The sequence below is a fragment of the Acipenser ruthenus genome, chromosome 7, assembly GCF_902713425.1.
Source record: "Acipenser ruthenus chromosome 7, fAciRut3.2 maternal haplotype, whole genome shotgun sequence".
In the NCBI taxonomy this organism is placed as follows: Eukaryota; Metazoa; Chordata; class Actinopteri; order Acipenseriformes; family Acipenseridae; genus Acipenser; species Acipenser ruthenus.
Genome location: NC_081195.1, coordinates 18,467,983 through 18,484,175, shown reverse-complemented (window position 1 = coordinate 18,484,175; position 16,193 = coordinate 18,467,983). Strand labels below are relative to the sequence as shown.

General features: G+C 38.0%; 1 protein-coding gene across 5 annotated transcripts in view; it reads right to left on the bottom strand.

Moving 5' to 3' along the window:
• LOC117415680 (myopalladin-like) overlaps nucleotides 1-16,193 on the bottom strand; it is a 141,309-nt gene that overhangs the window by 77,208 nt on the left and 47,908 nt on the right. For all 5 annotated transcript variants that reach the window (XM_059026522.1, XM_059026521.1, XM_059026523.1 and 2 more), the window contains exons 3-6: nucleotides 11,404-11,579; nucleotides 10,366-10,417; nucleotides 9,663-9,792; nucleotides 6,831-6,905 (exon numbers count right to left, since the gene is read on the bottom strand). In XM_059026522.1, the coding sequence (XP_058882505.1) occupies nucleotides 6,831-6,905; nucleotides 9,663-9,792; nucleotides 10,366-10,417; nucleotides 11,404-11,579 (433 nt within the window). The remainder of the gene's footprint in view (nucleotides 1-6,830; nucleotides 6,906-9,662; nucleotides 9,793-10,365; nucleotides 10,418-11,403; nucleotides 11,580-16,193) is intronic.

The following is a 16,193-nucleotide window of genomic DNA, read 5'->3' as shown; positions in this document are numbered from 1 at the left end:
ACTTTATAAAATAAAGATTATTATTATTATTATTATTATTATTATTATTATTATTATTATTATTATGTACTCAACTGTCTCTCTTTTCAGTCCATTCCTATGCCAGCACCCTGTTCCAACTAGGTTCTTAATAGTGACTAAATGTGAGTACCATTGATGTTGAGCAAGTAATGTGCTGTATTGATTTAATACTCATTTCTAATAAATGATTGTGGCAAAGTTGTTTGCAGTGTGCAGGTGTAGGGGTGATGCAGTGCTCAAGACAAGGACAAACAACAAAGTACCTTGTTAATACCTTGTTTCCATGGACAGCCAACTCAAGACAACTCAAGTACGCCCGAATTGGTCTCAATTCTCCCAGAACTTGAATTGATGGACAACTCGAGTTGGTGAAAAATGAGGTGTTTCCATGAGTTACCCGAGTTATCACGTGAGTTGGGCAGGAAATACTTGCGAGTTAAAGGTCAAGACGTGCATTCGCTGCAGATGGTATTGCAGTCAAATTGTCAACAACATATACCTCTGGCAGACTGGTATGCAGAACAGGAAGCGCAGAACAAGGGAAATAATGTGTCAGATGTCAAAATGGATATGAGAATGACAGTGATTACAATTAGACTGGACATTTCCATCAAAGGATTTAAAAAATCTCGAATGGATCTGATGCAATTAGAAACCCAGAGGCAGTGTAAACTGCACCTGTTACTGTAGTAGGACTGTTCTTTTTTATTTTAAGAATTTTTTTTAGAAGGGTTTAAATAAGTAACAGCCAAATGTGTTGCATTTTTTTTTTTGTGTCCAAAACGGCAATTCAAAAACCGTCAAAATCCCCCACAGTAGCAAATTTGCAGACTGTAATACCAGCCAAAATATCCCATTATACGATATGTTCCCGCCCCCTACAACATTTTTGATTGACATTTAGTGATGTAATTTCCTCCCAGCCCGAATTCAGACTTTAGAATTCAGGCCAGCCCAAGGAGTGAAATCGGACTAGCTAATTCGGGGAGTAATTTAAATACATGGACACGGAGGGGGGTTGGGGGGCAACTTGAGCACGTACCCGGGTTATGTGGTTCATGGAAACATGGTATCATTGTTACAAAAATAAAATATAGGCCACGTTTGCATTGTAAAAATAAACATGGTATAAAAAATCAAATTTAAAAACAACAAACCGTTATAATGAAAAAATACAATGGGTAATTTGGCAAAAAAATAAATATCTCTAGATTAGAGGCTTAGATACAACAGCACAAATAAGCGATGTCAGCGAAGGGAAAGTTAAAAAAAAAGATTTTCGGGCAAACTGTCTGACGATTTACCCATGGCTGGAGCTTGAGAACAATAGTGAAAAATCAGTTGTTCGAGTAACCGCTGTTATAAAACCTGTACAAACAACACAGCTTTGAAAAAAAAAAAAAAAAAACTCGAAAATATAAACTTCGTCAGGCAATGGAGAGTGCTCTGCATCACAATGATGAACAGCTGGATGTACATAATGTTAGATGTTTACATTTGAGAGACTTTATATAGTTTCAGTTCTGGAGATTTACAGTTGCAAAGGATTTCGTTTTCTTATGGTGCATTGCTGGACACTCGATTCAGGGAAAAAAAGGTATGCTGTTTTCAAGCACTCACATTCTAACACCTTTTGTGAAAGCACACGTTTTACTAGCTAAAAAGCAGAAGTACGTAAGGTAGTGAGAATGTATTATACAAAATTAAATGAAAACAGAAATTGATGCACTTCTCAAGATTGTGTTTCGTTCACTATTATATTATCTCTCCTACTCCCTGCTACTTGAATCATGTCATAGCTACTTACTCAGTTTTTTTGTGTTTTTTTTTTTTTTTGGTGTAAGAATTTGAGCAAAACTAATTATCTACCTATGTGTGTTCATTTTTAGCGTTGGTGTATTTTTTGGGGGGTTTGGGGGGGTGGGGATAACACCAAATTAAAAAACAGCAACAGTCATTGAAATGTCTACAGTGCCGTGAAAAATGCAGAAAAATGATTTTCTGCATTTTTGCACATTTTTCACACTGTATTTGGTCAGATTTCTTTGTGGGTTGTAGTAGTATATAGAGGGAGTTTGAGAGAAAAAATGACACCAAAATTTGGTGCTTCTTTCATTTGTTTGGTGTGGAAGGTAATCAAACATGCAATCTTCAGGTGTGAAAAAGTTATTGCCCCCCCTAGTTAACTCAACCCAATTAAAGGGATAATTAGGGTCAGCTGTTTGAGTACTTTGGTTAACAACCAGGCCTGATTTCGGCCAGCCCTGCCCAATATAAATCTGACTAACTTTGGCCCTTACCATCAGAGTGAGGTTGTCAGCACACAGATTCTAGAGGCACATCATGCCACGAACAAAAGAAATTCCTGAAGACCTCTGGAAAAAAGTTGTTGATGCCTATCAGTCTGGAAAGGGTTACAAAGCCATTTCTAAGGCTCTGGGGCTCCACCGAACCACAGTCAGAGCCATATTGTCCAAATGGAGAAAGTTTGGGACAGTTGTGAATCTTCCCAGGAGTGGCCGTCCTGCCAAAATCTCTCCAAGAGCAAGGCGTAAAATTGTCCAGGAAGTCACAAAGAACCCTAGAACAACATCCAGGGATCTGCAGGCCTCTCTCGCCTTGGCTAAGGTCAGTGTTCATGACTCTACCATCAGAAAGACACTGGGCTAAAATGGGATTCATGGCGGGATTCATGGTTTCATGGCGGAAACCATTGCTCACTAAGAAGAACATGAATGCTCGTCTCAAGTTTGCCAAAAAGCACCTGGATGATCCTCAAGAGTTCTGGAACAATGTTCTATGGACAGATGAGTCAAAAGTGGAACTTTTTGGCTGACATGGGCCCCGTTATGTCTGGCAAAAACCAAACACTGCATTCCACAGTAAGAACCTCATACCAACGGTCAAGCATGGTGGTGGTAGTGTCATGGTTTGGGGATGCTTTGCTGCATGCATCAGGACCTGGACGCCTTGCCATCATTGAAGGAACCATGAATTCTGCTCTGTATCCGAGAATTCTACAGGAGAATGTCAGGCCATCTGTCCATGAGCTGAAGCTGAAGCGCAGCTGGGTCATGCAGCAAGACAATGATCCGAAACACACAAGCAAGTCTACATCAGAATGGTTGAAGAACAAGAAATGTAAAGTTTTGGAATGGCCTAGTTAAAGTCCAGACCTAAACCCCATTGAGATGTGGCAGGACCTGAAACGAGCAGTTCATGCTCGAAAACCCACAAATGTCACTGAGTTGAAGCAGTTCTGCATGGAGGAGTGGGCCAAAATTCCTCCACGGCGCTGTGAGAGACTAATCAATAACTACAGGAAGTGTTTGGTTGCTGTTATTGCTGCTAAAGGTGGCATAACCAGTTACTGAGTCTGAGGGGGCTATTACTTTTTCACACAGGGGGCATTGGGTGTTGCATAACTTTCTTTAATAGATAAATGAAATATGTATCAAATGTTTGTGTTATTTGTTCACTCAGGGTCCCTTTTATCTAACATTAGGTTTTGGTTGAAGATCTGATAACATTCAGTGTCAAAAATATGCAAAAATGCAGAAAATCAGACGGGGCAAATACTTTTTCACAGCACTGTATATAAATTAGCAGTTTACATAGGCTACACTGAAGACACGAAAGGAGACATGAATATGTATTGCAATTTTAAGCCTGTTCTCTCACAATTCTATTTAACTATGTCTAATCATGTCCTTTCTGCAGTACTTGACAACTGTAAGTTCACATTACTATTATTATTGTCAGGGACGAATTGTTGTGCACCCATTGCTTACCTGAACATCAGGTAAATCCTAACACTTCGCTGACGCTTTACAGCTCTTCTTCTTTTTTTAAATGTTTTTGAGTTAACATGGTGCTCACAGACGGAAAAATCAGTGATACTTCCAGTGAACTCGTGTGGTTGAAAATTCCTGGAAGCGCGGTCATATTGAGCTCAGTGACAGTGTCCCTCCCGCTATTTGCCTGTCATTAGCCAATGATACAGTACGTCTTTTTCAAAAAGAATGGCAACAATAATACATAGAGAATAAAGTACAAACTACTCCCATTGGCTAGAAAGGTTGCAGTGTTTTCGGCACAGTGCGAGATTGACAGTTGAAAGTTTGTCTGGTTGTTGGGAAGTTTGTCTGGTTGATTGGAAATGTGCAGGTCCGTACAGCCTTTCATATTAAAGAATTGACAAATTAATTAATGAATTATTAGATTAATTAACAAATACGTTTATGAATTACTGTATGAATTTACAAATTTATGGACGAATTGCTGGACAAATTGACCAATTCGCAAATTGACAAACAAATTGACAAATTCACGAATTGACAAACAAATTGACAAACTAATGGCCGGATAGTTTTGGCACAAATGGCGCTCCATACACGGTTTAACTGGTTTAATGTTTTGCAGGGTTCTCCCCTGTTCTTGTTTTAGTCTGCCTTTCAGAGTAAGACAGTAATTTGTTTCCCAAGGAGTCTTTAGACAGGGTAATATCTTGCCATTGGAGGTTGTAATGTTGTTAAAAAATGTCATTTAAAAAAAAAAAAAATCAACATAAGGAGGCCAGCTGAATTATGGCATGAAAGTGTGCCAGTTTCATATAACTGATCACTTTCACTATCAGTTAGTGCCTTTGCTTTACGTGGCCTTTCTCTTCATTTTGGAGAAACTTGTTTTGCAGTTAGTGTTTCACGAGTTTGGGGGAAGTCCAGGCTGTTTCCATGAGAAATGTTATGCAAATACCTGTGTCTCTTCAGGTGGCGATCAATGCTGCTTATTATTCCCCGCAAAGTATGCGGTTCATACTCCTCCCCATTTTGCCGTCTAGCTGCACATATAAATTGTGTAGGAATCGGATTCAGCTTGTCATGAGGCATTGTTTCTACCGGTCGCAGTTCACTGATCTCTGCCAAGTATGATCTGAGGATGGCGAGACCGAAGATGGTCTTCCTTATAGTGTTTGTATTTTGCTTCTGTGCTACAAAGTTCTGCCTTTCACCTCTGACACAACGGTAAATCAAGAGGACTTTTTTTTTTTTTTTTTGCAAATAAGCTTTCTATTTAAAAATTGTCTTCTTGAACTTTCAAAGCACTTTGAAACTGTCAGCTAATTTTTTTAAGTTTTAAAAAAAATGTTAATTCCATTTACATCAGATCGCACCTGTAATCAGAAATATCAGCACAATCTGTCCTCAAAATAAGGATTACAGTATAGTACTGTCATCACAATAGGGATTACAGGATAGTACTGTCCTCACAATAGGGATTACAGGATAGTGCTGTCCTCACAATAGGGATTACAGGATAGTACTGTCCTCACAATAGGGATTACAGGATAGTACTGTGCTCACAATAGGGATTACAGGATAGTACTGTCCTCACAATAGGGATTACAGGATAGTACTGTCCTCACAATAGGGATTACAGGATAGTACTGTGCTCACAATAGGGATTACAGGATAGTACTGTCCTCACAATAGGGATTACAGGATAGTACTGTGCTCACAATAGGGATTACAGGATAGTACTGTGCTCACAATAGGGATTACAGGATAGTACTGGCCTCACAATAGGGATTACAGGATAGTACTGTCCTCACAATAGGGATTACAGGATAGTACTGTCCTCACAATAGGGATTACAGGATAGTACTGTCCTCACAATAGGGATTACAGGATAGTACTGTCCTCACAATAGGGATTACAGGATAGTACTGTCGTCAGTAGTAGCCTGTAATCATATAATTAGGAATAGGGTTTTATAGGGAAATACCAGTTACACTGGTATTATATTATGATAATGAGTAATTTTCTCGCAGGATGAGATTAGACAGAGAACGGGCCAGCTGATGCTGAGCAAGTTTATGAATGGGTTGTAGATCAGATGTGCTGGTGCTGAGGGACACCGGCGACAATGATGGGCGGGCTTACAGGCAACTCTTGCCGTAAGTATTTTTTTAAATTTGAGAGGCACTGTGGCAAGCGTCTTGGGCACTTCGGCAATTGCCGCCGGTGCCGTCGGTTATGTACTAGTTCTGTACTAATTGTAGCACAAGTGAAGCCACAGCGGTATGGAGCATTGGTAGAATGTAAACTATTCTATTTGATGAATTAAAGTATTTTAGGCATACTGTATTTCATACATTTTCAATGCCAAGAGTAGCAGTAGGGGCCAAGGACTGGGACCAGGCAAATTCCAGGTTTGAATCCACGACCCAGCTGTTGCAGGTCTCTCAACTCCCTCTGCTGGTAATTCTGAAACATGCACTCTACTGACCGATCTACATGCTATCCACTGCATCTGTGCACTGTGTGGAATTGCATTGCAGGCACACTTCAGGGGTTCCAAAGCTATACACTTCACTAGACGCCAGATTCAGAGCACAAAACTGACTGATTGTTTCCAGTGATGAATTGCACTTGGATTAACACAAACTGATAATCTTTGAGTTATAATACATTGAGCTGGTGCTGGGTTACAAAGTAATAAAAGTATTCCTAAAATTCACATTCAACAGCACATGGAATGGGATGACAATGTAGTTATAGCTAAACTAATTTTGTATAGAAAATCAACCTACTCATTTTCCATATCAATTACCTTATAATATTGGTGTGATGCAAAATCTGCATACAAATACTTGGGCATTGTAGATATTTTGGGTGGCCAAAAACAAAATTCTTGACAGGCCATGAACTGTTTACCTGTAGATTTTGTAATGGGTCATGCTGTTGAATAGGCTGCCACATCAAATTCACCCTTTAAACATGGTGCTTGAGGAAAATGTGAATATTTACCTTTGTAAAAACTGGAGCAGCCATGATTGGTCTCCCATCCAACCCCTGAAGATAACTGTTTGGTGGGCTTTGACTCTGAAATAATTCACAAAAAATAACAAGCAAATATCAGTTAAAACAGCAATATAAATTGTAAGACAAAATGATAAAGAAAACGTTGCGTTCTCGACAGGTTTCTTTCATGCCATTTGTGATCTTCCATCCTTACCCATCTGAATTGATATTTCTGTGCATGGTCACCTCTTGCGCTATCATTACTTGACCAAATACCCTCCATTATTTTTTAACACCCATTATTTACTGAAAGTATGTACACCATTGCCATCTGCTGGACATCTTATACATAACAGATTACTTAACTTAATGACAAATACTCCAGTGTCAGGTTTCATAGACCCTGATTAGCACTAATCTTGGACTACTTAATGTTAATTTAGGTAAAGTAGGATTAGTGGTAATCGGCGTCGGTGAAACCACATCTAGATGTCCAATCAAAATGAATGCCAGATATAAACTGTGCATAGTTGAGATCGGCAGGTATTTCACTACACGTCAGTGGCATCACATGAATTCCATTCTTGGGGTGTCTATTAGAGCATATCTTTTACATGAGTATTTCCTTCACCAATGAAGCTAGCCTATGCCCATTAATATGTCCACAACCATTATTCATAGTGCTGAATGTTGCACCTCAAGTTATTTAAACCGTGTATCCAAAACAAAGAACATGGAAGTCTCAAATTAAACTGAAATATTAAAAATAAATAAAATTACAAATAGAAGGGCTTTTGCCTAATAGCACCAATGAGCACTTGCAAATGTATATGTAAATAGATCAATTTATAGGTGTGATAAAGAGAGAAAGAATTGATGCTGTAAATCTCCCTCCCGATCAGAAAGGGCGCCGAGTAAGGTTGGTAGTACACTTCCCCATAGACTCGATGGTGGGTGGAAAACGGAAGTCGGACATCTTGGGGAAAGTGCGTAACTGCAAGTACTCTAAGCAACTCCATACGGATACGGTTCAGGCAGCGATTGAATAAACCATGGCAAAGGGCTGATTGCAGGGAGAAGTTTGGTGGTACAAAGGGGATGCAGTTCAGTGAGTACGGCCCCTTACACTGAGATCGCTATCTTCAGCTGGCGTTTTGTTTTGTATCGTGTTATGTTTGTGTTTTACAGTAGAGGAGCAGTGACAAAGGAGCTGTCTCCACCAGGGTTGCCAGATTGGGGGAAACCCCCCATTTGTAGGGGGAAATCAAAGCCATGGGAGGAAAAATAGGGGGAAATGTTGCATAGGGGGGAATATTTTCTGTCCTCTGTATTGAGCTCCTTAGTACATTCCCATAGTGTTCTCGTGATCTTTAAAATATGAACCTTGCCTTCTGACAGTGATGGCCTACTGCAATAGCCAATAGTACATGTCTTTTACCATAAGTCCCGCCTTACGCCTGACTCCTCCACCATCCACACACACACACACTCCTCCACTGCATTGAATACAATAGATAGGTAACAAGTAGATTGTGTATGGCTCTTGATTTACAGAAAATATTTTCAGAGAAATTCTGTACTACATTATGTACCATTATTATTATTATTATTATTATTATTATTATTATTATTATTATTATTATTATTATTATTAATTAATTGTGGTAGAGAAGCATTGGGATTTAAAAGAAAATCCAAAGTAAAACTGCATTTATGGTTTTATTAAATTTAACAATGCCTCATAAATAATGATACAGTTTATTCAATTATCTAAAAACAATGACAAAGTACACAAACTATACAGGAATCATTAACACTTTAATCATCCTTGTCTATGCCTTCTCAAGGTTGTCAGTCAGTGAAGTCAGGAAGCCTCCTGGATGTTAAACATGGCGTGCACTTGAGGGGACAAAATTGCAGGAGCTTTCAGCCAACCACACATATACTCCAGAATTTCCAAGCCACATTTACAGCATTTCTAGCAGCGAGGACTAGAAAACTTTCTTAGTGATGCCTAATATTTTAGTTAATTACAGCAACACCTGAATTATTTTTGAATCCTAGGATGATAAATACTATCTATGCAACTCCCCCTTTCCAATACGGGTATTGTGTAAATGGGGGGAGAAGTCTGAAAATGGGGGGAAACTGGTTCACCAATAGGGGGAATTTATGAGTAGTATGTGGCAACCCTGGTCACCACGGAGCCAACACATAGTCCTGCACACTCCCTTCATCTCACAACACTCGCACTCACCACCATCCTCCAACTTTTGAAGAGCCCAGTTTCAGGCACTGAAGACGTGAGATTCTAATTGTATTGTTATTTCTGGGTTTGCCAAACCTGCCATGTTCCCCCCGATACCATTGTTGGTAGAGGGGTGTTTTTGGTGTTTGTATTTAAATAAACACGGCCATTTTTGGAATTGCAACAACTGTTTGGACAATCATTTACTATACCACTCGCATCATATCCACAATAGGTTTTTAAGATTTTGGCGGAACTCCTTTTAAAAAAATCTACAACTGTGCCTGTTTCATTCACCCACCATAATGAAGCTGGATACACATTTTTATAGCTATTGAACAGTGCCTTCACAAGTGATAATTAATATGCTGCAAAGAAATATTCAGACATCTAAACATCATGCACATTATTGTCTTTACACAGTACACAGAGCAGTCAATTCAATTTTGTGAATGTATGAATTGCATAGCTGTCTGTCACATTACATAATTGACACCCAATTTTAAGAAAGATGGAGTTAATAAAATGTTTCTTATGCCGTCACAAAGACCCACATTCTGAAGCATTCAAGTATCTTAAGTGTATTTCACCTGTTGTGTTGGCAATTGACTTAAAGATTGAACCGGGGTACTACAGACTGGGCTGGCGTCTCGATGGATGACTTCAGCGCTGGCTGGTGGGGGCGAAACTGTCAAAGACACTGAGGTGTTCTCCTGGATCCTTGGGGACATTAGAAACAAAATACAGGAAAACAGGAACACAACATCAGGATATTTTGAGGCTAAGTATGGTTTAAAACCACTTGGAAAACCAAGAAGTGGTAACTTTTAACAACCTTCACAGATTTAATAGTGCTAATAGGCAATTATATAGGGTGATGCAAAACGTTTAGCCATAGCTGTATATAAAGTAGTGAAAGTGCACTGAAGTTTTTCCAGCATTCATCATTGCTTTACATTGTAAATTAGGGAGGCAGGTGACGGTGAAACAGTGTGGTGCACATCTATACTTCATACATTGCAGTGTCAATGAAGTCATGGATGGCTTTGCTTAATTTTATTTTGTCTCCAATATATTGATATTGAGCAGTACTTCCATCATCAATATAAAATAATTAATTTACATAAACCTATAGGGAATAAGAAATATGAATGTTATGTGCTTCTTAGGAATCACCTGTGTTGAGCTTTAGTGAAAAAAAGTATTTTTTAATTGTGATACACTCATTTTTCTACATACTAATAAGAAGAGGGCATTGATAAATGTGTGTCCCTTTTCTGCACTTATACTTACTCTGCAATGTTGTCAAAGTTTGGTTCACCCTCAGATTCTGATGACGAGGCACCTGTGCCAAATAAAAAAGAAACTTTAAACCCTACTTGTTAATAAGCATTTTATGTCCAATTATTTCACTCCTCTTTTTCTCTCCAATTTTGAACCTCTGATTATGTTCCCTTAGTGCTGTAACTCCTCACAACAGCTCATGAGAACTGTACTGTAGGTCAGTAGTCCTCTGATCCCACCACCATACCAACTGTCTCTTTATACCAAGGAGCTCAAACTTCTATGAAACACTTCTAACCAATTTTCTAACTAAGTGACCTCATGGAATACAATACAAGTACAATTCAATCTTTGCTTTAAAAATATCCTCTGCTCTGATAGAAATAAAGATGATCTTTATTTACATCTATAGCCATCACTCCTGAACTACATACTTGACATTATTTTCTATACACACTTTAAATGATTAGTGGCTCCATCAATAGGAGTCATCAGCACCCACTAAATTTTAGCTAAAGTGACACGATACCTAAAACATATTCTGAAATCATTAAATATTTACCCGTGGTTTTGTATATGTGGAAAAAAACTGGTCATATAAAACCAACTAACAAAATTGCTGAAAAGAATATTGGGTAACATGAGCCTGTAGATATCAGTCCAGCCAGGCCAGCCTTGTGAGTTTCCATTGTGCTGAGACTGGTAATTTTCCTCTGATGTGCCCTTCAACTAAGTTCCTGCACTCCGCCTGATCTGTTGTCTTGGTAACTATTCCAATCAGGTAAGGGCAGGGCAGATGAAGTGGGTCCCAAGCTTAGTGGTGTGTAGAGGGCTTGAGAGCTTGATAATAATTATTATTGTGATCATTTTTAGCCATCAGTCAGTAATTGAAAGTTGCAATTGAAATTGAGCATTGAAATTGTGGGGGGTTTGTTTGTTCTTATCAATGAAACAGGAAAAATCAGTTGTTCAAATATGCTGTAAGTCTATTGACTAATCGAAAAAGAAAATGGCATGATGAAATAAACCCTAAACCTTTTCCCCCACCTTCTATGTAGATCTCTGCAGAGGTGGAGTCTGTCCCATAGAAGTTGGAGGCGAAGCAGGAGTAGCGTCCGGTGTCCTCCTCAAAGGCCTCAGCGATGATCAGAGTGTGCAGCTCCCCAGTATTGAGGATCTGAATATCTGGGCTGTGCTCAAGCTCCTTGCCTTCACAGAACCACCTGCAATACAACAGAAAATTCCACGAGTGAGACAGACCTGCAAACCAGATGGCTTCTCAATTGTACACTGTACACATTTTTGTTTTATTAAAACATAGAATATGGCTGCTGTTTCCAACACAAGTAATTGTAGCTAACAAAATAGCCACTACAAAATAGCTTCAAATAACATTTGTTTTACCGTCCTCTTACATTTCTGAATCTTTTGTATTACATGTACTTATGTTTGTTTTTTATAGTTTGACTCAGAAGCTGTTCTTCAGTTCTAGAGTACATGTTTCACTCTGCACCTCAGAACATTGTTTGGTTCACAGAAGACTATTATTTAAAATAGACCTACAAATAGAATGAGTTTATTTATCACATTCTGCCCGCTGGTTCAGTGCTACTTATATTGACATGCAGTAGACACTGTCGAAAAATACGGGGGTCTGATGAGCATTTACGATCTGTCCAAGCTGGTACTGTTTGTTAGAAACGCTGAAATTGTAAAAGCTTCTCTTTGAATTCCTCAGGAAGCTAATGACGCTTCTTTGAAAATGGCTGCCTGTATGTCATGGATGATTCGAGATCAGGCAGTAACGTTTTGGTTCGTCTTTGCTGCTTGTGTATTCGGACAGTGACGTCTTTGTTCGTCTTTTCTCGGCAGTCAGTCACGTGGCTGTTTGTGTACTCAGGTAGTCACGAGTTTTTTAATTTGAATGGGCTTCCCATCCACGCTGCTAAACAATACAAAATAAAACATACAGCTACGCTGTCAAAACAATAACAAAACACGACTCTTGTCGTCATATTTACAAAATAAATAAATACAAAAACAATACCCACGGTGCTTCGCCATCATATAAATACATAAATAAAATAAATCATAAAACAAAACAAATACAAAATAATACACTGCACAGGGGCGGAGGGGGAGACCCCGTTCTAAAAATAACTAAACAAATACGTACAGGGCTCCTGGCCCTGTTACAGGCCCGTAATCCAATTTAATGTGTCATTTCAAAGAAGTAAACAACCACTAACGATTTAAACCTCCCTGTATGGAAGGCTTACATGAAGGGACCACAGGGTGTGCACCCCTGTTCTACACTGTAAGCTTCTTAAAAAGCACTTCCTGTTGTAACTGTTTATTAGGAATACATTTGTCATCTTGGCCTATCTGTCAAAGAATGAATTCTGACACAACAAAAAAATCATAACTCTGACCTTAAAATGTAAGAGCTATAAGTAAGGAATGTTGTGAGTATCATGGCAACAGAACATCTGCTGATGCTATTTTTAGTACAGTATATGTAACTTTTTTTATTTCTAGGCATCTGGCATTTGTTATTTGATCTGTCTCCACACAAACATTCAGGTGATTACCGGTTTGCTTGTGAGGATAATTATAAGTTACATAATGTAATGCTTTGAAAGACTGATGGCTCATGAAAATATGGTGACCTGAGATTTAAATTATTTTAAGATTACTTCAAATTAGGAAATACACCTGATCCATGCATCTATGACCTAGGTCACTGCCTGTGTTGCCATGGCACCCTTTTGCACTTAAAGATGAAGTTCCCTATACAGTTTAACAGTAGTATTTTTTGTGTCTCTGTTTGCAGTCCTGGATCTTATACTTTCTTGTTAATTCCACCTGGAGAGTGAAATTTTTTTTTTTTTTTTTTCTGGAGTTATATAACAAAAGCTATTGAACGTCAATCTTTGATCTAGGCTTAATAAATTCAGTTCCGTCAGCCTTTCTTCATAACTCATTCTTTGAACTCAGGGGTTAGTCTGGTTACTCTAAGCTGAACTTGTTTCCACAGTGACTTCACAAATCAGCCTTTCCTTGTTTTAGACAGACATCTGCTGCAGGCCTTTATTCTTGAAATTCAAGCATTGCAGTAACACTTGTTAAATTCCAACCCCCGGCTTAACAAGAGTAAAAGTATTCATTCATCTATATTATTTTCATAAATGTTCATGCTACGATAAACAAAAGTATGTAATCAGTGGAATCCATAGTCCTATATTTTTGTTATTGATAAACAGAATCAACTCTCAAGAAATATCAAGCCCAGACAGATTTTTCTTGCAGCTTTAAACATGGATAAATACAGACACTTCCGGCGTTTATATATGATAATTCCTCCAGTTAGTAGACACTCTGTTTAAGTATGCAAATAGCTTATTATTATTTAGCTAACATATGACAAGGAATCATCCAAGCGAATCTCAACACCTTAACAGGATCTGTAAGTTATGTAGAACGTTTTGATGCTCACTCTATAAAAATCTAATTCTAAACTAACAAGGTTTTCTGAGAATCTCACCCACTATACTTGTCATGGTGGATACAGTATGCATCCTGTGCTGGTTATAATAAAAGAGAGAAGTACAGTTACTCTCCTTTTCACAAAGTAAGGCAGTAAATAACTCAATGCTTATCTGGGAAACAAACCAAAAACAAGAGCAACGAAAACTGGTATTAACATTAATATTTATACAAGCCCAGAACTTCCAGCTGCAGTTCAGTAGGAACACACACTGTACCAGTATGAACCAACGTTCTGTTTTTAAACTGATTTATTATATCTTTTACACTGCATAGGAACCAAAGTATTAAATGTATCATTGTATAATGGGAGGACATGATGCTGGAAACTCACAATAAAATGAATTTGAATGCCAATAAAGTAGCACTGTTTGGGTTCTAACTAGACAAACTTGTAAAAGTTATTGTTCAAGTTGGAACATGTTTGCGTCAAAAGCAAAGTACATATGAGTGGCTTGCTTCTTAACCAAAATAGACTTTCATACAACTATAGAGCTAGCCATGCTCCCCTAATGTGGTCACACTGTGTTGTTTGCAGACACTCTGAATCTATTTATATCTCTTATAGTACTTGGTATTTACTCATAAAAGAGGCAATCATACTAGAGCAGAGGCCCTCAAAGCAGTGGCAGTGGGCAAATGTGAACCCACAAGACCAGGGTTTGTGCCTACAATTGACATACAAATGTATTGGTAGAGGAACTGAAGTCAGCGCAATCTACTGCTCTGTGATGTCATTCTCTGCTTTATGCATTGGATAAGTATTTATTTAAATGTTCTTTTGTTTCACATTGTGGAATAAGTAGTCAGCTAAATAGACAAATAAACACTGAGAATACTAAAGCAATGCCCAATGTGCATTATAATTGTATGTATGTTACCCAGTCGTTGCCCTTTAACTGAACCCATACAGAATATTGGGTAATGTTTTTTTATAAAATGGCTTGGATAAATTAAGTGCTGTGATTGGCTGAACAAGATCACATGACCGTGCGGTAATAATTGTCCAGCTATGACATCATAGACCAACTTACTTACCTGATCTATTAATATTACTACGCCTTAATAATAACAATTATCTAAACAGTGTTTCTGCAGATAAAAATGTCAACATACAACTGAAACAGCATTTAAATCACTAAACAATCTTTTTTTACTTAAGTCTCACTCAGCATGTAATATACTGTATGCAGCGGCATCTACTTATTAAAATAAATATCGCCTTGTAAAACTGACTAGTGAGTATGCAATTTTTAAATTCAACACAACAAATACATCTCACCACTACCCTCCGATTTCAGAAACATATTTAAAACAAAATTAAAATATCTCCTGCTCTCTGCTGACCCAATTGTTGGGCTTTTAAACAAGGTCGGGTTTGGCATAGAATTCTATTGTGCTCGCCGCGGACAGTTTACAATCTAGGGAAATTATGTCGGTTACCGGCATCGGTGTGAAAACAGCTTCAGAAATTATTGGTCAGCTTCTCTTGAAGACCGGAAAACCTGAGTAGGATAATTTCTTACAAAAAAAAAAAAAAACACTCAGAAGCCCCTCCCTCAATATCAAGTGCAGTGTTTGGCTGGCCCATGAATCCTCCCTCAGATGTTGGAAATCATTCTGCTTTTCAATTCACAAATGTCATTTCATCTCGAAAATTTTACTATAAATGGCAATGTTCAATGTAATGTTTATGGCAAATAAAAAAAATACAAAATATATGTTACAATCAAACAGTCTTCAGGCCTCGTGCCTCAAAATGCAGCCAGAGCCTGCGGTAAGAATTGTCTTACCGCACACCCTGTCATGGGTTATTTCTTACATATTGCATGGCATAAATTAATATTAAATAGATATGCCATTGCATAATAAATTAATGTTAAATTAATATTTAATAGACATGCAATTGATATTCAATTTATGTTCAATTATTCCTTGTTACTTCCCATCAACATTAAGTCAGATTAACTGTATTTTCAATTAAAAACATGTAATGGGAAATTATTACATATTTTCAAGGGTAACAAAACGTAATATAAATGGACATGGCAGCAGTGTGGACTCTTGACCGGAGGTTCGTGGGTTCAATCCCAGGTAGGGGACACTGCTGCTGTACCCTTGAGCAAGGTACTTTACCTAGATTGCTCCAGTAAAAAACCCAACTGTATAAATGAGTAATTGTATATAAAAAAATAATGTGATATTTGTATAATGTGATATCTTATAACAATTGTAAGCCGCACTGGATAAGGGTGTCTGCTAAGAAATTAATAATAATGATATGCAATTAA